Source organism: Mustela erminea, chromosome 7, assembly GCF_009829155.1.
Source record: "Mustela erminea isolate mMusErm1 chromosome 7, mMusErm1.Pri, whole genome shotgun sequence".
NCBI lineage: Eukaryota > Metazoa > Chordata > Mammalia > Carnivora > Mustelidae > Mustela > Mustela erminea.
In genome coordinates, this window is record NC_045620.1 from 84,312,268 (window position 1) to 84,335,829 (window position 23,562).

The following is a 23,562-nucleotide window of genomic DNA, read 5'->3' on the forward strand; positions in this document are numbered from 1 at the left end:
TTAATTTTAGATTAAGCGAAGGGCAAGAGTAAAGCCCTGCCTAAATCAGTGTAAGTTCAAATCAGAGAACTTTAAATGCATAGAAGTTTCAAGAATGCATCTAAGCAAACAGAAATTAAGTGCTGCCTAATAATTGGTCTCTGACTTAATAAACGGAGTGCGCTAGTCACATTGGTATATCAAATGGAGTCCACAGCAGTTCACTTTATCCCGTTGTATTGAAAGAAGACAACGGTCCCCTCGCACAGTTCTATTTATGATTAAATTGCTTATTATGGCCATTTTTCTCTAAGAATAGTGCAATGATTAAATGTCAGCCCAGCCCCATTCCAAATTGGGGAAATCCAAATAACCAAGGCTTTAACTAACAAATGTTATTTATTTTAGAATTTAATAGTCTCAATTCAAAGCCTCAGAATAAACTATTTATAAAAACAAAGACTTCCAGTTTCTCCATATTTTTTGAAAGTCAACTTTGCTCCAACGTAGTGGCTTGAACTCATGACCCCGAGATCAAGAGTCTCGTGCACTACGGACTGAACCATCAGGTGTCCCTCTCCATGTTTTTAGGATGGAAAAAAATTAGTCTTTGGTTGATGTTTTCCACATTTAAGATTCTCACAGTGGCAAGTTTTCTTAGAGAAGTTATAAAATTCTTAGAAAAGCTCAGCTACCTAAAATAAGTGAGGGAAAAGGGCTCAGTACCATCTCTTTATGTCCTGTTAAACAAAGTAACATCACTACATATCTAGGTTTAATGACAACAATGAGAAAGTTCAGGTGTTTTCATCTTCACAGGTATAAACCCTCTAGTGAAGTCTGGCTTAACTTAAACCTTGAGAAAGGCTTTAAACAGATTATCTTTTTAAATGAAATGCATGGGGAGAAAAAAAGGTCATTAAATGTTCTCATTGGAAGTTTTAAAAGAATCTATACCAGAAATGCGTATTTTCAAAGATTTAAGTAAATCTACACAAATACATGAAGGATTCACTCTGGCTCACCTGTCCTTCCCCACTCTCGATGCTTCTCCACTTCTAGAGTCAGCTGCTGTCAGGATGGGGGACACAGAGCCAGGTCCCTTCCTGTGGCTTCCTTACATACACACCTAAGCTTCTGTGTGTTTTTAAATGTGGCCACATCTATAACTGGCTCTGCAACTTGCCTTTTATTTTCCTTGAGAACACATCTTAGAGACAGATACAGGAAAGGAAGAAGTTTCATTTCATGGCTCAGTACGGATACGTTAGAATTACTCAGCCATTTTCCGCACTGAGGGGCGTTCAGGTGATTTCTGATCAGTCGCTTTTAGAGACAGTGCTGCAATGAACATCTTTATACGTGTACTCAAATTTTGTTTTGCGAGCTCTTGGGAGCCCTCCCACTTACTCCCTCCTCACTTCAGGGGATCCAGGGTGGCAAAACAATTTTCACATAGGGGCGCCTGTCGGTTAGGCGGCTGCCTTTGGCTCAGGTCATGATCTCGGGATCCTGGGATTGAGCCCTGGGTCTGGCTCCCTCCCTGTTCCGTGGGGAGTCAGTCTCCTTCTCCCTCTGCCTCTCCTCTCTCACACGTTTTCTCTCATTCACTCTGGCTCTCTCTCAAATGAACAAATAAAATCTTAAAAAAACAAAACAAAACAAACTATGATCACATAGGCAGTTTTTGCCTTTTCCTTGTGTTGCCATTTCTGATGAGGGTGCAGAAGGCACAGCCAGAAAACCTTGGTGCTGTGTGCCGTTCACGTACGGAGGCAGTGCAGCGGCACCAACGTCTACACAAATCACTGGCTTCGTCACTGCCACACAGGCCACGTGGGAAAGGCCAGTTTTATGTCAGACTGTCCTTGATGAAGCAGTTAACAAGTATTAAGTCTTGCCCCTTAAACACAGAGCTTTCATCCCATGTGCTGCAGTGGATGTGCATATAACGGGACTTTCCTATCTGCTTTTGCCTTCAATCTACTGTCCTACGTTGCTCTGGCTTAAGTATATGAAGAGATGTCATAGTGCATGTCAAATGTCAAATGTCAAATGCACAGATGGAGGGAGGGACACTTCTCACAGCCTGTCCACTTCTGCTGCATATGGAAGAGTGACGACGGTCTCAAGGAAAAGTACTCGTTCAGCTGCTTCAGCTGTGACTTGAACGGACTGCCTTTTCCACAGATCGCCAGGCTCACTTGAAAAAACCACCAGCAGATGGACTATGGTTATTCGGACCCAGAATCTGGCAAATACTTTCTTGAAAATGAACACAGCAAGCCTGTCACTTCAAAGAAAACAACTGGAGGTATTTGCTGCCAATAATAAAATCTGAACTTTCCAGTGAAATCAGAATTTTGGATAGCTTCCCAATACTTAACTTTTCTAATGATATTAGTGGTGAGGTTATGAAATGTGACTTTTTTTTGACACTGCAGGATTAAATGTATCAACGTTTCCAAGATCTGCTGAACTCCGTAAACCATTCTTTTTCAAATGACATGATGTTAAAAAAAATTAGGAATGAGTAAAAGGTCCACTCAAGGTGAAAGATAAGCCAGCAGATTTAACGTTAACAGAGTATGAAAAGTTCATTCATGTGGATTTGGATCGCACATTTCAGAAACTACTACAAGCTGAGTTTTGGTGGGGTATCCAAGTACATCTACAATTACCTGAAAAGTCTATTAATATTTTTCTCCCCTTTTGAACTACTTCTCTGTGTGAAACTGGATTCTCCCCATATACTTCAACCAAAACAACAAACTGCAACAGCTTGAAAGCAGGAGGAGATATTAGAATCCAGTTATTTTTCTATTAAGCCAGATATTAAAGAGATTCGCAAAAATATAAAGCAATGGTTCTATTTTCTCCAATTATTTTTGTTCGGGAAAATATCATATGGTGACTTGTCATAAATAATTTTTTAAATTTCAGTTTTAATTTCCAATATGGTAAAAATAAGTAGCTATAACTCACAAAACGAAAAGCCTTTTCCAATCCTCAATACATTTTTTGAGTGTAAAGGAATCCTGAGACCAAAAATGTTTAAGAACCACTGCTTTCTTTAAATCTTTGTGTGCAAGTCTATCACTACAGGATGGGGTTTAAATATGAAACCGACAAGTTAAGAAGTATGTACACTTAAAATGAATGCCCTGCCAAATTGCCGTTCAAAGAGCGTTAGCTGTTGGAACTCTCACAAGCGGGCACGTACGCTCACAGACCTCACAGACCTGCTCATGTACAATGCAAGGAATGACCAACCTTTTACAGCATGGGGTTCATCTTCGTAGGGTGGTTTCTCATGGGATTTAAGGAGTAAACGTCTCTAGTTTATCTAAAATGATTCAACTCAGACATTTTACATTTACATATAATTTCTCAGGAAAACTTCATTGTCCCCAACTTAAAAAAAAAAAATCTAAATAACAATTTCTGATTGAATGTCTGGAACAGATTTTTCCCATGGAAACAATGGTAACTCTATTCACAGGCTTCAACATATAATTCAAATAATAACAAGAACCAATGTGCTAAATTCTGGAACTGTACTACACTGGAGAAACTAGTGATAACGCTAGTTTTCTATCAGAAAAAGCATTTCTTGTCCTAATTGGAATACTAGGAACTCTGATACCATCCATCCAAAAATGACCTCCACCCTCTCCTCACCATTCCATCACTTGCGAGAGGGGGGTCCTTCAACAACCTACCCCACCCGCAGGCTCCCTACGAGGGTCCATACCCTCCAGTGGGGCAGGAGTGCTGTGTTATGAAAGCTTGGAGGCCCAAGGAGCAGTCACAGCATCCCCAAACGGTGTGTGTATGTGTATTGTGGGACAGGACAGAGGGGATTGGGGTTAAGTACCACCGAGAAGAAGAGTCTAGAATTTCCCAGAGTGTGAGGGGTGGAGAGATGGAGAAGCACAAATGGGTATATGGGTGTGTGATTTCAGTTCGAGGGCATATAAAAGTCTAGAAGTGTAGAGTCACAGAACATAGAGGGGACAGGAAGAGAAACGGGGTGACTGAGAAACATGATGGGGTATAGGTGGGTGGTTAAGAGAGGATGAGGCACACAGTCCTTGTGCAATAGCAACAAATAACAGAAGCTCGTCCACAACCAGGACTGCCCTATTACCTGGCAGAGTTAGTGTGGGGGGAACCAGGTTTTGGCCTCACAGTGAAATGGTTTCCAATGCTGGCTCTGCTACTGACCACGTGCCTAGATGGAGGAAATGGATCACTTCTTGGAGCAAGGAGTTTCCCCACTGCGAAGTGGAGATCCAAGTATCTTCCTCCTTCAGAATGTTACAGGAATTTAGCTGAGGTTCTTTACATAAAGGGCCCTGACCAAAATGGTAAAAGTTTACAATTATTATGTGCAAGTCCATGGTAAGATACAAGTTTATAAATGTATTTCTAAAATGAAGGGGCTGGATGAGAGAATCTAAAGGCAATGTTAGGTTGACATAGTCTACGACAGACCATGAAAATACCAAGAAAAAAAGAGATCTAAAAAGATTTAACTGCTCAGGCAAGATAATCTGCTAACACAAAAGTAATAATAAAAATAAAAAGGGAACAAGTGAAAAAAATTCTATCAAAATTTTTGCTAGAAAAATAACACTAAAATAAAAAGGTAAGCAACAAATTTTAAGGGTATTTATAGTAAATAAGGCAGATGAAGATTAATATCTTTCTTATATAAGAGGGCACACATAGCAAGGAGAAAAATAAGGCCCCCAACAAATAAATAAGCAAAGGACATTGACAGATAATTCAGTTATAGCTGCTTAACAAACAGAAAAACAATGATACCATTAAGTACTCAATAACATGATACCATTGTTACTCTGTCAAATTGGTAGAGACTTAAATATATGACCCCCCCCCATGTGTTAAAGGAGATTCTCATACATACTGGTGGCAGTTCTTTGTGTAAGAATCCAAAGTCATAAAAATTTGATCCCCTAAATTCTTACAAGAAAATAGTAAGTGTGAAAAATGTAAGTAGTCATATGAGGTGGTGGGGGAGGGTGGGAAAGTACCTTAATATTTATAAATAACCCTAAGGAGATCAAGTAAACAATGTTACATCAACCTGATACCAATAATTGGGAAAATTTCTTATAAGAATGTTAAGGCAAAGCAAATGAGATGCAACATTGTTGACAAGCTCCGATTGGGCGCTATGGAAAAATAAAAATACACACCCTTGGCGCTATGGAAAAATAAAACCACACACCTGTGGGAAAAAACTACACCAAAGGACTAAGGGCAGTTGCACACATGTGACTTTGGCTCAGTTTTAGGGTCAGAGTGACAGGGTATCAAATACTAGTTCCAGGCCCTCAAGATGGGTCACTGAGAACAAGGAGTCTTTCTGAATCTTCATTTTTTTTCAGTTATAATTACACAGGCTACCGTAAGGGTTAGCACTCTATTTAGTGCATGGCAGACATCAGGTGAATGGTAGTTATTTTACTTTTTATTGGTAGTGTGGTTACACTGCCTGTATTGTGATTATCTTGTAAATAAGAATGTTTTAATTATTGGACTAATATGTAGGGAATTTCCTGAATGGGCACCCTTCTTAAAATGAGCAATGTTCTCCCTTTAAACTTTCATTCACTGTATTTTTCGAAATGAATCAAGTGTGAAAATAGCATTTCTGTTAATCTATATATAACATTTATAAATTGTTCTGTCTTATCTGTTTGGTAACTTTTTTTAAACAGTAAGAAGTGGTTGCAAAAGAAGATTAAATTTGTACATTTAACTCATAAAACTCAACAAACACTCGCTGTTAGGATCTCAAATGTAACACTGACATTCCCTGTGGTGTCTCTGTATGTTCTCTGTTGAGACCCCATATGATCCTGCACATTCTGAAGCAACAGATGGCTTTTGAGTATACACTCCATGATCAAATAGGACAGATAGGAGCAATGTTCTTCGGGGTTCAAGGCCACTAATTAAAAACACGTTGGAACATTCAATTTTCCTCCGTATCATAGATTCCTTCCTAACTCAGAATTGGACATCCAAGGTCCTTCATGGAACTGTATGTAATGAACTACAAATGCTCCCATCTCCAAAATACATATTTAATAAGCATGCACAATTATTATAGGTGAGTGATACCACTACTTTTTCCAAACAGGTTTTCTTTTCATTAGTGTCTGAAAGAAAAGCTACACTACCTTTTAGATGAAGAGTAGTTAAAAGTAACCATATGTCTGGTGACATTCTGCCTTTGCATTTGACTTTTTAACCATCCAAACCTTGATGGGATACTTCATGAACAAACCCTACATTATTAAAAAAATAAGCCCGACCTCACAGCTCACTATTGTGTGATTCATAACAAAGAAAACACTTTTGTTTTGAAGATCTTGTTACAGGGACAGAAAGACAGCTCAGTTAAGCAAAGACGCCAACAAGACAGCCAAACACACAACTTCGAAGCACCTGCGGTGTCTGGTGTGTGGTAGAAGTGCCTTCGCTGGAAAGCCAGGGTGACGTTCTGCATGTGGCATCAGCTCCAGAGGTCTAACTTCTGAAGCTTTCACAACAGTTTGAAGTCAGAGAAATAAGGGGAGGGAAAAACCACCACCACCACCACCACCACCAAACCTATGAGAAGAGGGCTTGCGATGAAACAATAAAGAAATCAGTTGTCGTGGATTTAACCATGTGTTGCGTGTCTGCTATTACCAGTTTGTCCTTCTGGCGTTCACCATGGATGAGAAAGCCGCTTCGTCCATTGCCTTCGGGGTGCATGACCTTACAGACCCCCACGCGACTGATCCCGCCTCCTTCCTGTGGGAACCATCCCCCGCTGGAGTCATCTCTGGTCATAACCACAGCCTTGACACGCACAATATAGCTGTCACTAAAACGACAACAACAAGAAGAACGGGGCATGACAATGGTTTGGTAGCTGCAGGACATGTTTCCCAATACAAGACGAACATCAGCCGGCACTGTTCTGGACTCGTCAAAAGAAAAATCGATGCCTGGTAGCAGCCTTAAAATGTGGTCTTTCTCAAATCTGGGGGAGGGGGGGTGTTTCAACAAAAAACACTTAAACTAAATATACTGTGAAAGTATATTTTTAAAAAGACACCCAGTAATTTAAAAATATTTGTGAGTCTCTGGAGATGTATATAGGCATTAACACTCTAGTTTCTGGATATAAGTTTTAACAACAAAATGAATGAGCTAATTGCCGCAATTTATTATTATAGTTTCAACCCTTAAAAACTTAGTTTACAATGAATGACTTAGGCTTAACATTTTATAAAGCTAATCATCTTCTGACTTAGCACAAGAACAGGATAATTCCTTTCCAAATTGCAAATTCACCATGCAATCGTGTGTCTAGGTGGGAAAAGATTTCAGTTCTAGTACCCTTTACACATGTGCAGCCTTCTGTTTATGATTTTATTTTTTCCAGTCTAAACTTCAATTTCGCAATAAGTTCTCTTGCACATTTGCCAAAAATCCTCTTTCTTCTCCAGAGACCAACTCTAGTTCTTTTCATTCTTCATCGCTTTTGGGGAAACGTATTTGGGTTTTTCAGCAAGGCCATTTAAATTCTCATTTGCTGTTTTCTTTCTTTGGACAGAATTCATTTTTTACTCATTCAAACATATATTCACATCTTCTACATGCCAGGCACTGTGCCAGATTCTAGAGAAACAAAGATGTAGAGTAACACAGACCCTCCCCCTTTCCTTGGGACTCAGGGAAGACACCACCCCCCTACCCCCAACGCCAGCCAGAGCCTGGCCACTGCCATCTCCAGTCCACCAGAGATCATTTAGACACCGCCCTTCTGCCCTCCACCCCTGCTCACCGCACTCATCCGGATTTCCCATGACTCCCTGTGGCTCAATATCTACTACCCACCCCCACCCGCTCCCTCTTATTTCCACATCCCTTCTTCAGATCATTCCTTTCATTTTGAAAACAGTAAAATACGTAGTAACACATACCATTTTAACTGTACAATTCTTTGCCATGAAGTATGCGGCCACGGCTCTTCAACTCTCCCCACCATCCATCTCCAGGACTTTTTTTTTCCATATTCCTAGGTCACAACTCCATACCGTGAAACACTAAACCCCGTCACCGCTCTCCCCTCGGCCCAGGCCCTGCAATCACCCTTCTGCTTTCTGTCTCAATGATTTTGACTGCTCCAGGGCCCTCCCAGAAGTTCCTTTCACTTTCTGAGCCCACATAGAAATGTGCTCTGGGGCTGGGCTTCCGGGGCCCATTGACACCGGGCCGCTGCCTCTCTCCTGCAGCCCTCTCTGGTTTCTCCGGCTTCCCAAGTCTGAACATGCCACCACTACCCTCCTCTTCAACCTACTACAGACCTCTGGGATGCAGCCCTTCCCTCATTCCTGGAAGACAGTGGCAAATGGGCCCACTGTCCTCCATCTCTTAAAATGATCCCTGCTGTGATTCTTGGTAATCTGCTTATATACACAAAGGATCTGTACAACTCCTTGGCCTCTCAGTTTCTGGAACTCTTCCCAATGCCCTTGTCTTACATCCAACCTTAGGCATCCTGGCCTAGGTCATACCCATGACCTTGTCATTACTGGTATCTGTACCACCTCCTTAACCTCAATTTTACACAGCTTGCTCTCCAGCTGCCACTTCCCATCTTTGCAGCTCACTCCCTCCACATTCCTCCAAGTCTTCACCCCACTGGGACCAACCATCTATCACTCTGACCCCCCCTCCCCTCTCCCCTTCATGTTCTCACTTGATTCACTACTCAGGTTCCATAGTCCACTCAACACGTTTTTGTACAAAAACATAACACGCTGCCCTCTTTTTCTCCACTCTAACGCCCGGTGAAACCCCAACCCTGGTGGAATTCTACCACCTCCTTAACTTCATGCCCTGCCCAGGCTGTTGAGCAGAACTTTGTTCATAGGTCTAGTTTTATTTTTTATTTTTATTTTTTTAAAAGATTTTTATTTATTTATTGGACAGAGAGATCACAAGTAGGCAGAGAGGCAGGCAGAGAGAGAGGAGGAAGCAAGCTCCCTGCTGAGCAGAGAGCCCGATGCGGGGCTTGATCCCAGCACCCTGGGATCATGACCTGAGCCGAAGACAGAGGCTTAACCCACTGAGCCACCCAGGTGCCTCATAGGTCTAATTTTAAAGTCACTGATCTCAAGTGGGCACAGGCTGCTCCATTTCCCTGATCTGTTCCCAAGAGGATTATTTCATGGGTCCACCTACCCTGTCCCTCTCAAGTGATGGATGAGTTTGCTTTAATTTTCCTGGGAAGATCGGAAAGTCAGAAGGGACCTTGCACCCGTGCCCACTAGCATGCCTATGACTCTGTACCAGTTCTCTGCCTCTCCTCCCTTAACTATGGCTAAACCATCCATAACCCAAGCCGGGGTCAACGACACCACTTAAAATTCTTCTAGGTGCTAACAGTGCCCAAATTCACATGTCTACCCAGACCCTTTCCCTAAGGTTCAGATCCATAAAATCAACTGCCTATGTGATTTCTCTCCTTAGGTTTCTGGTAGGCATCTTAATTAGCATGTTTCAGAATGAACTCTTAATTCTCAATACCTCTTTTATCCAACTGGTTCTCCCTTCAAAATATAGCCAGAATCCACATTTTACCACCTCTGTTGTCACTGCCCTGATCCTAGCTGCCATCACCTCTCAGACTACTGCAACCGCCTCCTAACTGGACTTCCTACTTCCACACCCGCCCAACTTTCTAAGAAAGGGGAGTCAGATTATGATTCTACTCAAACAAGCCATCCAATGAGCTTCCTATGTTACTCTGAGTAAAAATGAAACCCAAGCACTTATCATTCTCCTCCTTACTCATTCTACGTCAGTCCCATTGCCCCTGTCCTCCACATCAAGCACACTATGACCTCAGGACCTTTGCACTTGCTATCCCCTCCTCCTTCCTCCACACTTAACAGCTCATTTCTTTATTTCCTTCAGGTCTCTTCCCAAGGTTAATTCATCAGAGAAGACTCTCTGTCCACTTTACATAAAGTAGTACCTGCCAATCCTCTTAAATCTTATCTTTTCATCCTTCTTTATCTTTCTACATGCTACTAAAACAACATTTGCCCTATTTGTTTGCCTACTTTGCCCAACTAGATTGTAAACTCCACAGAACCAGGGCCTTTGCCCTTTTTGTTCACTGCTACATCCCTAGAACCTACAGCACTGTTTTATATATGGTAGGCTATGGAATGAATGGGTTACATGCATGAAATTTATAGAAAGATTTTAAAAAAGTTATTTGTAGCTAACTAAATCTGAGAAAAAATAAAGTATTCAATAATCATTTGCTTAGAAGCCACAAGAGCGTAGTTGACATAGGATAAGGATTTCATTAATAAGAAAACTAAATGTAATAATCACATGGTTTCTATCATTAATCCACTCATCTCATGATTCAAACCCATATTCCTTTAGATCACAGAGTTTAGGAACATTTGGTAACATTTATTTACATCAGTTACATACAAACAAGTTGAGAATATACCCCCCCCAACCCTTACCACATCCCATTCATTACAGAAAATCTAAGGGTCCCCGGGATTTGTAACTCTCCACTATGAAACACTCAGCTTTCTCAGATCTTCTGTGAGTGTATGAAGGGTTCATCCCCATAGGAAATGGCCAAGGTGAGTAACTGAAACTACACAACTCTTGTTAGAACGTGCTTTTTACTTTTTATGTGCTGCAGCTGTCTGCTGTTCTCCCCTCCTTTGAGGGGAGTAAGCAGACATGAAAAAGGGAAGTTTGCATGACTTATGTTGGTGCCATAAACGTACTTCCAAAAGGTATTTAGACATTGGCATTTTTAAAAAAAATACCCACCCCTTGGCTTCTAGACTACAGGGGCTGCTAATTTTGGTCTTTGCTTGCAGTCTGCCACATCCTCTTTCTTGCCCTAATTCCTCCTATGTCCCTTCCCAAGAGCGCTGACTCCTCTGTGATGGGGTGTGTATGTTGGGGGCTGGGGGAACAGAACCCCCCGCCCCACCTTGTCTGGCCACAACCCCAACAAGCCAGCATTTACTGAGGCATCTGGCTATTTGATACCAGGCAGGGGGATAAAGTGTTGCACTGAGAACTGTGAAGGCTGTCTGGCCAATCCAGCTGCATGGCCAGAGGCCAACTGCTTCCTATCTGTGGTGTATTTATGTTACTCAGGCACGTCACCCCACCCAGAACAGAAACGACAGTGAACTCTACGACCAAAAAGGTATACGGGAGCAAACGTCCCTTCCCACCTTCCCTCTCTTTCTGGAAAGAATTAAACAACATGTTTAAGCCAGATGTTGGGTTTGTTTGGGGGAGGATGGGACAGGAAGGGCAAGGGCAGATTAGTTTTTTTTATCTGTGCAAAGAAAACGGTGCTGGTATGCTTCAGAAGAAATTCAAAAAATGCTATTACTGTCAAAAATAACAAAACTTTAAAAAATGCTTCTGGAAGCGGCAAGTGCTAACCCGGTATAACTCGTCAAGGACCCGGTGAAGTTCCATGTGTAGATCCAAACACCAACCGGACGGAGATCTAGTGTCGGAGCTGGAGCTAAACTGCCCCAAAGACTCAGTGTCGTTACATATGGGATCTGACTACCACCCCCCAAATATATCCTATCCTTTCAGTGCATTATGAGCAAAAGAGGCTTCTGTGAATCCAACTGGAGCTCTGCCACTGAAACGTGGCTTCTTTAAGGAAAAAGCTTTGCATTCCAAACATGGGGGCTTATCTGTAAAAGTGAGACTTGTTCTGTGATCAGTGAATGTGCAAAAGAGGGAGGGGACATGATAGGGCAGGATAGGGAGGCAGGGTAAGAACAATTTCGAAACCAGATTCTTATTTGGGGATACTGATTCCAAAGGAGCACGGCAGGGTTTGGATCTTTGGCTTTTACGTTCTAAGCTCTCTTCCAGATTCAAAGCAGGCCCTGTCTGGACCACATTACAGAAGTAAACAAGGTAAACAAAGGGACTGTAGGAAATGGTGATGAGGCAACACCATCTGGAAGTGTCATTCAAAGCTGGACAGGTTCGGCAGCGCCCTGACCCAGTAGCTGAAGAATCTTCTTGTGGAGCTTCAGATGTCCTCATCTGCAGAAGACACAGATAGAGGATCTAGACACAGACAGAGGACTGACCCTGCTGGAACGTCCTGAGGGTTAAAAGCTACATCAGAGGTCAAGTGCTTAATAGGGAGAAGTTTGGTAAGTTGCAGCCATCGTTATTTTTGCTGAACGTCTGATTTTATGACAAAACAGGTCCTAAAAAGACCAGCTCCCCTGGCCTCTAAGGAGTGTGTTTCCAGGCCTTTGGGCCCTTTCCAGCTTGCAGAGACCAGAGTTGCAGGGAGGCTGTCAGGGCCTCGCCAACAGAAGAAAATCCCAAACGGACCTGCAGCAATTACCAACACAAGTCGGATTTATAAAGACCTGGTTTGAGCCTCCATTTCAGGCACACCTGTAGAGGAAAATAATTCCATCTGCCATCTGTGAACTGGTCCTGTGCTCCTGCCCTTAGCCCCTTGGCTCTGGGGATGGAGACTGGAACTTTTACTCCTCCCACACAAACTTCCTGGCCCCCTCATCTAATCACAAGGCTCCTGTATCTCTCCATTTTACGAAACATCACTGCTTCCTTCCTTCCTGCTCTCTTTTCCACCCTTCTGTGCTTCACCAGAACCTGAGAGGGATTAGCCAAGATCTGGCCTCTTAGGTTCCCTCTTCCACTGGGCACAGCCACCAGCTGAGCCCAAATATAACACGGGCACACCTTTACTGTTGTCACATCCCACAACCCACCCCCAGTCATCCTTGTGCCTATAGACTGACAAGGTCTCTTTGATTCCATTGATGATACATGGATACAAAGTATGGCATGTGTGCTGAAGCCAGACAATGGTCAGATTCTATTCAAGCAGGTGGTCGTTCCATGAGTGGTTATTTTGTTAAGTATCAACTACTTAATTTTTTTTTTTAAAGATGTTATTCACTTATTTGACAGACAGAGATCACAAGTAGGCAGAGAGAGAGAAGGAAGCAGGCTCCCTGCTGAGCAGAGAGCCCAATGTGGGGCTCGATCCCAGGACCCTGGGATCATGACTTGAGCCGAAGGCAGAGGCTTTAAACCATTGAGCCACCCAGGTGCCCCTCAACTACTTACTTTTTTAAAAGTGGACTGCTCTGGTCTTAAAAATAACTGTACTCCAAAATTGTAGGCAAGGGAGTTTTCTACATGATGTGGTTCTATGCATGGTGGTACCATGATTTTCGGCTCTGTACCAGCCTCTAATGGTAGGACACTGGTAGGACACTGGCTCTGCCCACAAAATGTGTAGTGTGTAGTTAGGCCATCATAAAATAGAAAACAGTGGCAAGAAAAGCCCACTGAAGATGCTGGATCTGGCAAAAGGCACCAGCTTTCCTCTCAAATGCTGGTAAGCAGGCACTATGAAGCATAGAAGGAAATTTTCTGAATCTTAACTGTTTGCTTCCTAAAGAGAACTGGTTTGCAGGATACTGGAGTTGGGGAAGCTGAGAAGTAGGCTAAGATCACGTAAGAAAGAGCCTTCCCTACAGTTACTGAACATCTGTGAAATCAGCCATGCAGTACACTTGATGGATAGTCATACTGGGGACTGCCCTACCCCAGTATCCGCTAGTAGAAGAATCCACGTACCTGAATAGGTACTAGCACCATGACTTTGAACTCATGGTGTCAAAGCTGTCTGTGCATGCCTGGATGTACTGAGAGAGGAAATCGTTGTGTTGCTGCTTTTCTGAGACACCCCAGCTCACCTCGTCTTGGCAGAGTAATTCCCCCCAGACGGTTACAACAGAGCTGTTCTAGGCTCTATCTTCAAGGTCAACTTAGGTACTTTAAAAATGGCATGTAGTGAGTTTCCAGGAATGGAACCCAATACATACACATGGCACCCAAAAGGTGATTGTGGAGTTAGGGGGTACTTGTCTTACAATGACTTCACCCAGGAACCAATAAAGCTCAAAGCCTGGGGTCCTGTGGGAGCCCCAGAGGGGTGTGAATAGGTTCCCCTTTTATTGTGTGCTGGGCTCAGAATCCATGAGTGAGGGTATGAGAAAATGTCTTAGGAATCCTCAGTTCTATCTTGCACATAAGCCAGTGTGTTCTGCTGTACTGCGAGGTCACTAGAGCCCTCCACATGTCCGAGTCCTCCCCTCATCCAGGGGAGGTCCATTCTCATCCTCAAATGCCACATATAAACCCAGCATCTTTGTTGTTATGCTACCTAGCTACACTGAGGCATATAAATAGACCCACTCACCCACACACCATTTTCTACGGCACATAATAGAAAGGGCTGCTTTCTCCATTTATTGTGAAGGACACTGCCAACAAGACTGGGTTTCTGAGATAGGAATGATTATTACATTTAGTAATTTTAAAACCAAACCTCACAAGTCAATTAGATACGGCCATTACTGTTTTTATTTTCCTATTGAAATCTTAATACAAAAATATTCCTCTAGAAAAACTATCACCAACTCATGGTTTATAAGCTTGTGATTCTATGATTCAAAATAAAGACCCATACCTTATTTAAGACAGAGGGCCGATTTGGCTTGCTACATGCCTCTATAATATCTTCAAGTTACAGTGTACTGGAAACAGACACGCTTTCTAATCTCAAGTGCTAATTTACACCTTCCGGACCTAAGAGCCACAGCAGCACGTGCACTGAACATTCTGGCACATTCTCTCTCACATGGGGCCAAGGCACCTGCCCTGGGCATGTCCTCAGGCATGGACGTTCTGCAGGGCTGGCCAAATGGAGGGTACCAGACATTGTGCCACTCACTGCTCTGCTCCCTCTTTCTTGGCTGCTGTGTCCTGTGACCCTTAATGGCCAAGAAAAGGAAATGAAGAAAAGACAAAAAGGAACAAAGATCAAGACTGGACATCAGACTCACAAGCTTTACAGTGGTTTAACGAGGCCTTTGAGGAAATAGTTGAGGAAATACCAGAGGCCCTCAGGGGTCCTCTGACATCCTTGCAGCCTGGGAGCACTGCAGACAGTTTTGCCGGGCCAGTGACATGACAGCCGGCCAAGACTGTCTGAGCCTCTGCTCCCCCACCTCAGTGAGAGCCCTGATTCTAGGGGCAAACCTTTGGGGTCGGTGAACACAAGGTGGGGATGCCCACAGCGGTGTGTGGGCGTGCTGGCAATTATTGGAGTTTCCTTCTCGGCAAGGTTTACAGAGTTATATTAAACTCACTCCACTGTACTGTGCTCAAAATGAAATTTTTTTCATTTCACCTCTGACTTTTATTGCCTGTAGCTCGAACACGCATGAATTCTCCACAAGAGAAAAGAGTATTTCAGCTGGATTCTACTTCTACTGCTCTCAGGTTTTTTTTTTCCTTCTGTAGAGATCTTTTGATTTTATTTATGTAATATATCACATGTCTTGGACACAGTGCTGTTAGTTTTTTTTTTTTTTAAAACAACAAGACTTTTCCTACCAACATTTAAATTCAGTAGCCACAAGAATATAGAGTATCTAATATCCATGATGAGGAGTCGCTGACAACGGGGACATGATTAAGATAAGGCATGAGGGGGGGTACCTGGGTGGCTCAATGAGTTAAGCCTCTGCTTTCAGCTCAGATCATTATCTCAGGGTCCTGGGATCAAGCCACGCATCAGGCACTCTGCTCAGCAGGGAGTCTGCTTCCCCCACTCTCTCTGCCTGCTGCTCTGGCTACTTGTGATCTCTCTGTCAAATAAATAAATGAAATCTCTTAAAAAAAAAAAAAAGATAAGGCATGTGGGCTGTTCTGCTAATAGGCAATCTAAAATCATAATACTGGGCTGTTTTAAGCCGGGACAGTGAAGTGTTTGAATTAAATCTTAACTTCAGCACCCGAAAAGGCAATTTTAGAAGTTGTATCCAAGACAGATTTTTTTAAATGGCTCTTTGGCAACTCTCCCTATGTCAACATAACTTTTCTGAGCAAGTCCCTCTTGAGGTGAGTAATGCATACAGCTAGAAGAAAGGCCCTCCTAAGGTCAAGCCTGAAGCAACGGGGCAGGACAGGTCTGGTAGTTTATTGGGGAAAAGGGGGGATAAATAATCAGTGAAGAAAGTAATCATTTTTCTTGGAATTTGAAAACTATTTGCTCTAATCCCTACTAATAGCAGAAATCCTAATTTCCACCCTGGGGGAAATTAGGGAACTGGAGATCCCTGGGCATGAGCCATTAAATCCTAGCTGGGATTCCTGGTCAACCACTTGGGACCTCTGTATCCTTACCTGTCAAGTGTCTATACAGTGGATAATTAATTACCTTAATAGCAGGCTGTGAAATACATTTTAAGTTCTGAGTCTTAAAACACTGGTTTCCAGGAAATTAAACTCCAACAACAAAAAAGTAAAGTATAATACGATTTTTAAATTTTTAAAAGATTATAATTCCATTGCATTCAACAAAGTTATGAAAATTTTTTGGAAAAGCTTTTGTAAAACCCAGCATCGAGTGATTCTCTGCCCTGTCACATGTGATGATTACACTAGCACAAGGGGGGTAACTCACATTCAGACTCTTGCTTTCAAGGCAAATCTATACCAAACAAGGCTTCCAAACCCAACTGGACACATCAGCAGTCTGCCTCCGCTCCTAGTCCCTTTAATGTGTATGCCTAGGAAAGGAATCGTATCTGCCATAGCTAGTTACTGAAGAAACAAGATAAACATATACATGTATACACGTGTGTTTTATTTTAATGTTAATTCTATCCCCCATATTCTGCACAGATTCTCTCAGCATTAACATGGGAATTTTAGGCATGGACAAACTATTTTAGTAAATGAGGGTAAGATTTTTATCACAATAGTTTATTAACATTCAAGGCATCTATTGAAGATTTCTGAGCTTTTGTCAAAAATCACCAGAGCAGGACAACTTGGACATGGCTAAACTGCTTTAAAAAAAAAAAAAAAAAATTATTCAAACTGAAAGAGAATGAGTCTACTTCTCACAGACTGGAATGGCTCTGTTCTGAAGGGCTGAGCTGCAGGGTGATCCCACAGTGGGAAGTGGGGGTGAGGGAGTCCTGGGAGGAGAGAGGCCGAAGTCTGAATCCAGGTTTATGATTTTGCTTTTATTGTCGGCTGCTTTGCTGAGCCTGGAGTTCAGTGGAGTTCATAATTAATCAAGATCAAAGGATTACCAACTTAAAACAAACAAAATAACCCACCCCTGAAGAACCCTTTCTTCTTCTCCTACTTTTTACTCCGAAAGCAATAATTTTCTTTGACTTTCCCTCTGTTTTACACACCCTTCCAAAAATGGTATTTACGATCCACATTTAAACCCCCAAAGACCAGCTAATGGAAATGTTAGATTACTAAAGAAAATTAACTCTCACCACATTAAAGTATACATGTAATAGAAAAACTGGTACTTCAAAACACAAATGGCAAAGGGAGCTGTTTAAAGTTAATAATCTCCAATTCAGGTCTTTAAATTGCAGCCCTTGAACTTCCAAGTCTGACTTTCTCAGAAGATCTTTGCTTTCTTTCTCACTGAATTGGAGAAAACAAAGGGAGAGAGTACCTGATGATCCCACATGCTGAGATGTTTTTAGGGAGAAAACTAATATAGGGGCACCTGGGTGGCTCAGTGGGTTAAGCCTCTGCCTTTGACTCAGGTCATGATCTCAGGGTCCTGGGATCGAGCCCCTCATCATGCTCTCTGCTCAGCGGGGAGCCTGCATCCCCCTTCTCTCTGCCTGCCTCCCTGCCTACTTGTGATCTCTCTCTCTCTCTCTGTTAAATAAATAAAATCTTAAAAAAAAAAAAGCACTAATATCTGCACCGACTTTGAAATACATAAACATAACCTGGTATCCTGGATGGAGAGTGGGATGGACACACAGACACCCGGGCGATAAAGCAGAAACAGTAAAATGGTAGTTGGAGACAGGAGCTAGTGAGTGTTGACTGTACACTTCTTTCAACTTTTCTCAGTAACTGAAGACTTCCATAAAGCAGATGAGAGAGAAAACTTATAGAGCTACACGATTCTAAATGGAGATCAACACTAAACCTAGAAGACGCTGATAATGGTACTAAAAAGTCAGCTTCTCAAGCAGTCCAGGTCACATTTCCCATTTTTAACCCGCCACTCTCCCACTGTCCACTGTAAAGCAAACCATGGTGAAAAGGTCAGGAAATTGCTTTACCAAACTATGTTAATATGAAATTCTAAATCTACAAAATCCTTTACGAACCAGTCCTTAATAAAACCTACTCTCACACGAAGACCCACAAAGAAGAAAGTAAGTCCACATGTTGAGCCGGCAACAGGTTGACTAGATTTTAAGAGCCTCCGCGCTTTTGTTCCCGACCCATCTAGTAGACACCGAAGCCTTTCAGATGGCAGGAATCACCAATTCATTTGTTCCCTTTCCTCCAGGTTTCCGCCATCTCCTTCAACAGAGATGAAAAGCTTAACACACAAAGAAACAAAACAAAGCACTTGCAAGGCATCTGTTCTCACTGAAGAATTCTGGACCTCTTCCTTTCTCAGGTAGATCGGGATAGAGGTGGGGCCTGCAGGTGGAGTTTAGGTCTCCAATCAGGACTAGTGAAGGGCCACACAAACTAGTTAGATATACATTTCTTATTTATTTATTTGACACAGAGAGAGATCACAAGTAGGCTGAGGCAGGCAGAGAGAGAGAGAGAGAGGAGGAAGCAGGCTCCCCGCTGAGCAGAGAGCCTGATGTAGGGCTCCATCCCAGGACGCTGGGATCATGACCTAAGCCGAAGGCAGAGGCTTTAACCCACTGAGCCACCCAGGCGCCCCTAGATATACATTTCTATGTCAGAAAAAAAAATTGTAGAAACCATCTACTCTAGACCCCTTGCTTAGAAAATCTGTAGTCCAGACAGGAGAAGGGAATTGTTCTAGGTCACTGGCATTAGAGGCAGATAAAAGACTAAGATTGGTAAACAGACCACACCCCTACCCCATTTTTTTTTTTTTTAAAGGTTCCTATGTTGTAGCTCATGTTTCCCATATTTAACCTAGGTGATCGAGAGGATATAAATTATTCTCATCCGTCTCTTCAAGTTTAAAGTATAGGCAACTGATTGTCAAAGGACTTGTAAGGAGAAATGAGGAGGTAGCACCAAGAGCCACGTGAACAAAATGGCAGAGCTAGGGGGAGGGGTCGGGAAGCCCTACTCAACCCTTCCAGCAGTAGCGGCAATCTTCACTCTCAGTCAGGCAGTACAGCTAGTTTCCTAAGTCAGCAGACATGACCTTTACTGCACTTGTCCTCCTTCCTCTTGGCTGAGACACCCCCGACTCAGCTTCTTCGTATGTAAAACAAGGGGTAGGGTCCAGTGACCTTTGAGGTCCCTTTTCAACTTTGGCCCCTCTTTTAATTTTGTGTAAAAAAGAAAAAAGGAGGGGGGCTTAAAGTCCTTCAGCTGTGCCAGAGGGCTTAGCAAACTTAACCCACCCAAATACTCTACAAAAGCAGATGAGAAAACTTGCAGCAGTAAAATGCAACTGAAAACATTTTGACTTGGGGGAGAAAATAAAACCCTAGAAACTACAAAGACCCGAAGCCACAACAAACTAACAGGTCTGTTCTCTTGGTACAAGTATCATTATGCAATTTTAAGGTTCTGAGGAGCAAAACAAGTCTATATCAAAGCATTTCTAAAAAACAAGAAAACAATGAAAATTGAGTTTTAATAAGTTTCTTAAGATCTTTGAATCAAACAGTCACAATGTAGCCATCTAGCTGGGTTTACCGGCCACAAATGTAAGATTCCCTTTAGCCACATGGAAGCAAATCTCTAAGACACTATCTATAGACCAAATGCAGGCAAAGAGGAGAATAGTTCATCTTATGTGCTTTAATAAACTGACTCAAGAGCAACACTCCAATACCAGCTTTTCATTACCTTCAGAGAGAAAGGAAAAAAAAAAGTTAGGAAAAGGTAAGGAAGCAAGCACCTTACTTCAAAATGGGGAGAGACATACACTATAGACCTTTGTTTACAGCAACTCTAAACAGGTTCAGGCTCCTTCAATGTCACCAATGACATTCTGGTCTACAAGTTTTCTTGTAAATCAGTTTTTTGAAACTGGAATGTATTTTTTCCACAGGAAAAAACAAAACATGAAATGCTGAGCATCAGGATTCCACTCCACGAAAGCCTAATCAAGCCCTAAAATACCTGAATCACAGTTATATTCCCAAATGGTTTTGACAGCTCACCGAGTCTCCTTAACAGAAGCCTTGAGGCCCACCTGCAGCGGGAACACCCAGTCCTACTCACTCAGCTCTGGCTAAGAGTGTTCCCCTCTGATGTGGGGTGGGGGTAAAGGGGTAAGCAAGGAGGAATCCCTAAACTTCTGATCTAGGTTTCATCTGGGACCCCTGGACTTTGACCTAAAAAGGGCCAACTGGATGGTCACCTGCTAGTTAGGCTGAGAAATCTTTTCACCTAAACAGCAAACACACAAACCAAAAGGCAGGCCTACTTAGGGGAACCAAACTCACAAGGACTGAGGAAAACACAAATTTAACATCGCTATCAGCTTCAGTGCTATAGTTTAGTAAGAGTTCCAAATTAAGTGTCACTGAGGAATCTGTTCTTTCCCTCTATGGTGGCCAGTGGCCGTGATTGTTGGTGAACAATCAAGAAGGACAAAACTAGCTTCGGCCTCACAGGATAATCCCCCCGCAGCAGATTCTTGACTAGTCCTTCACCACAACAGAGACAGGATTTGACCTACAAGGGCAATTTCCTTCCGGGTTATGACAAAACAGTCATCCACTCAGTACATGTGCTTCTAGGAAGTTACTCTCCTGCCGGAAGAGAACACAGCAGTAAGGATAATGTGCAGGCCAACTTGCCACTACTCTGGCTCACAGTTTTACACAATATTCTTAGAATATTATTTCATCTATGGAAGAGTATTCATTCTGGTTTCACTTCAAAACGAACTTCCAGGGAACTCTAGGGCTATCCCCACATGGCAAAGTCTCCCAGCTTGTGGAAGGACTGGAAGTAGTTTCATTTGGAGACTCATGACCTTCACAGGTGACTGAGACCCCTGGAGGCTTTGCTGACCATCACAGACGTGCTTGCCCCAGGGAGCCCAAGCAGGTGGTAGGTCACGCATTCTGTGGCAGCCAAAGACCACTGCTTGAGGCAGGGCAACCGAGAGGCCACAGCCAACCACCCAGAAAGCTTCACTGACACGGTGGCAGTCTGGAGGCCAAACAGATGTAATTACACTACCTTGAAGTCATGCTGTCACTGTTGGCTGCCATTTAATACTGGAAGGAAGAAAAAAAGGCCCCCTGTCTTCACGTCATTGAAGAGGAACTCCCCATGGCTCATTTCATTCACCAGTGTGCTTGTGCCACTTCCCAAGACTAAAGTCACCTCTAGGAAAGTCACAATCCCTGCAGGCACTGTGGCTACACTATCCCAGACCAAAAATTGCCACCTACCCAGCAATTTCCCACAGTGAGTAACCTGGCATACGGAAACTCGTGTGTGGACTGAAAAGGCTGGGTAAACATAAAGTGACATGACACAATGACACTTTTTCTGATGTGTTTGCATATAGAAGATTAACAATTCTTGAAAATCAATTCCTGTCTCAAAAGGCAATTAATTTCACATCTATGTTCACTGCAGCATTACTCACAACAGCCAAGAGGCAAAAGCAACCTAAATATCTATCAAGGGAAGAGTGGATAAAGAAAATGTAGTATATATACAGACAGTATTTTTCAGATTAAAAAAAAGAGAGAAATCCTGTCATTTGCTATGATATGGCTGAACTGTGAGGACATTATACTAAGTGAAATAAGCCAGTCACAAATTTCAAATACTGTGTGATTCCACTTTTTAAAGTAGTCCAATTCATACAAACAGAAGTAGAATGGCGACAGTGAAGGTCTAAGATGAGGGGGAAATGGAGAGTTGTTTAATGGCTCTAGTTTTAGTTTTGCAAGATGAAGTTCTGAAGATCAGTTGTACAACAATGTCTAATGAACACAAATGTACCACATACTCAAAAATGGCCAAGATAGTCTATTTTTCCTATTTATCTGGCCATCATTAATTAAAAACAAAACAAAACAAATTTGAAAAACAAAAGAGGATACTTGAAATAAACTGACTCAAGAAGGATCCCGGGGCGCCTGGGTAGTAGCTCAGTGGGTTAAGGCCTCTGCTGTCTGCTCAGGTCGTGATCCCAGGGATCTGGGATTGAGCCCTGCATCGGGTTCTCTGCTCAGCGGGGAGCCTGCTTCCCTCTCTCCCTTTGCCTACTTGTGAGCTCTGTCAAATAAATAAATAAATAAATAAAATCTTAAAAAAAAAAAAAGGACCCCAGATGAAGAAATTTGGGCTTTGGCTAAGGAAGTTTCCGTACTCTTTAAGAAATAAACATTGGGGGACGCCCGCGTGGCTCAGTTGGTTAAGCAGCTGCCTTCGGCTCAGGTCATGATCCCAGCGTCCTGGGATCGAGTCCCACATCGGGCTCCTTGCTCAGCAGGGAGCCTGCTTCTCCCTCTGCCTCTGCCTGCCATTCTGTCTGCCTGTGCTCGCTCTCTCCCCCCCCACTCTGATAAATAAATAAAATCTTAAAAAAAAAAAAAAAAAAAGAAAGAAAGAAACATTGGCACTTAAACAAAACAAGGGGTGCCTGGGTGGCTCAGTGGGTTGAAGCCTCTGTCTTCGGCTTGGGTCATGATCCCAGGGTTCTGGGATCGAGCCCTGAATCAGGTTCTCTGCTCAGCAAGGAGCCTTCTTCCTCTTCTCTCTCTGCCTACTTGTGATCTCTGTCTGTCAAATAAATAAATAACTCCCCTCAACGCCAAAAATCTTAAAAAAAAAAAAAAAAACACCAGGGGCACCTGGCTGGCTCAGTCAGTACAAAACGAGACTCTCTCTCTCTCTCTCTTTTTTTTTTTAAAAGATTTTTTAATTTGTTTATTTGACAGAGATCACAAGTAGGCAGAGAGGGAAGCAGAGAGAGAGGAGGAAGCAGGCTCCCCGCTGAGCAGGTAGCCCGATGCGGGGCTCGATCCTAGGACCCTGGGATCATGACCTGAGCCAAAGGCAGAGGCTTTAACCCACTGAGCCACCCAGGCGCCCCAAAACGAGACTCTTGATATCAGGGTCGTAAGCGTGCCCCATGTTGGGTATAGAGATTACTGAAAAATAAAATCTTTAAAACAAAACAAAATCAACAAAATCCCCCCTCCATTATCAAGTCAACATATGTCCATTGTGCAAAATATACATCATGAGCAGCCTTTAAGCTATGAAATATTCTTCTACACTATGAGGAACTAAGAACAAATTTGCAAGACCTTCACAAAGTAACTATAAAAGGAAGATCTTGTGCCTCAAATATAAATGTAAATGTGGCCTATGCTTTGTTCTTTTGGATACAAGGCAAATCACATATATGAAAAACACAAGCAT

At 42.7% G+C, this 23,562-nt stretch overlaps 1 protein-coding gene across 4 annotated transcripts in view; it reads right to left on the reverse strand.

Moving 5' to 3' along the window:
- The window catches only part of SPRED2 (sprouty related EVH1 domain containing 2), a 116,262-nt gene that overhangs the window by 23,278 nt on the left and 69,422 nt on the right, over positions 1 to 23,562 (reverse strand). For 3 of the 4 annotated variants that reach the window (XM_032352290.1, XM_032352292.1, XM_032352291.1), the window contains one exon: positions 6,709 to 6,886. In XM_032352290.1, coding sequence (XP_032208181.1) covers positions 6,709 to 6,886 — 178 coding nt within the window. Of the gene's footprint in view, positions 1 to 6,708; positions 6,887 to 7,991; positions 8,946 to 23,562 lie in introns of those variants that run through there. The other variant, XM_032352289.1, reaches the window with a different exon arrangement.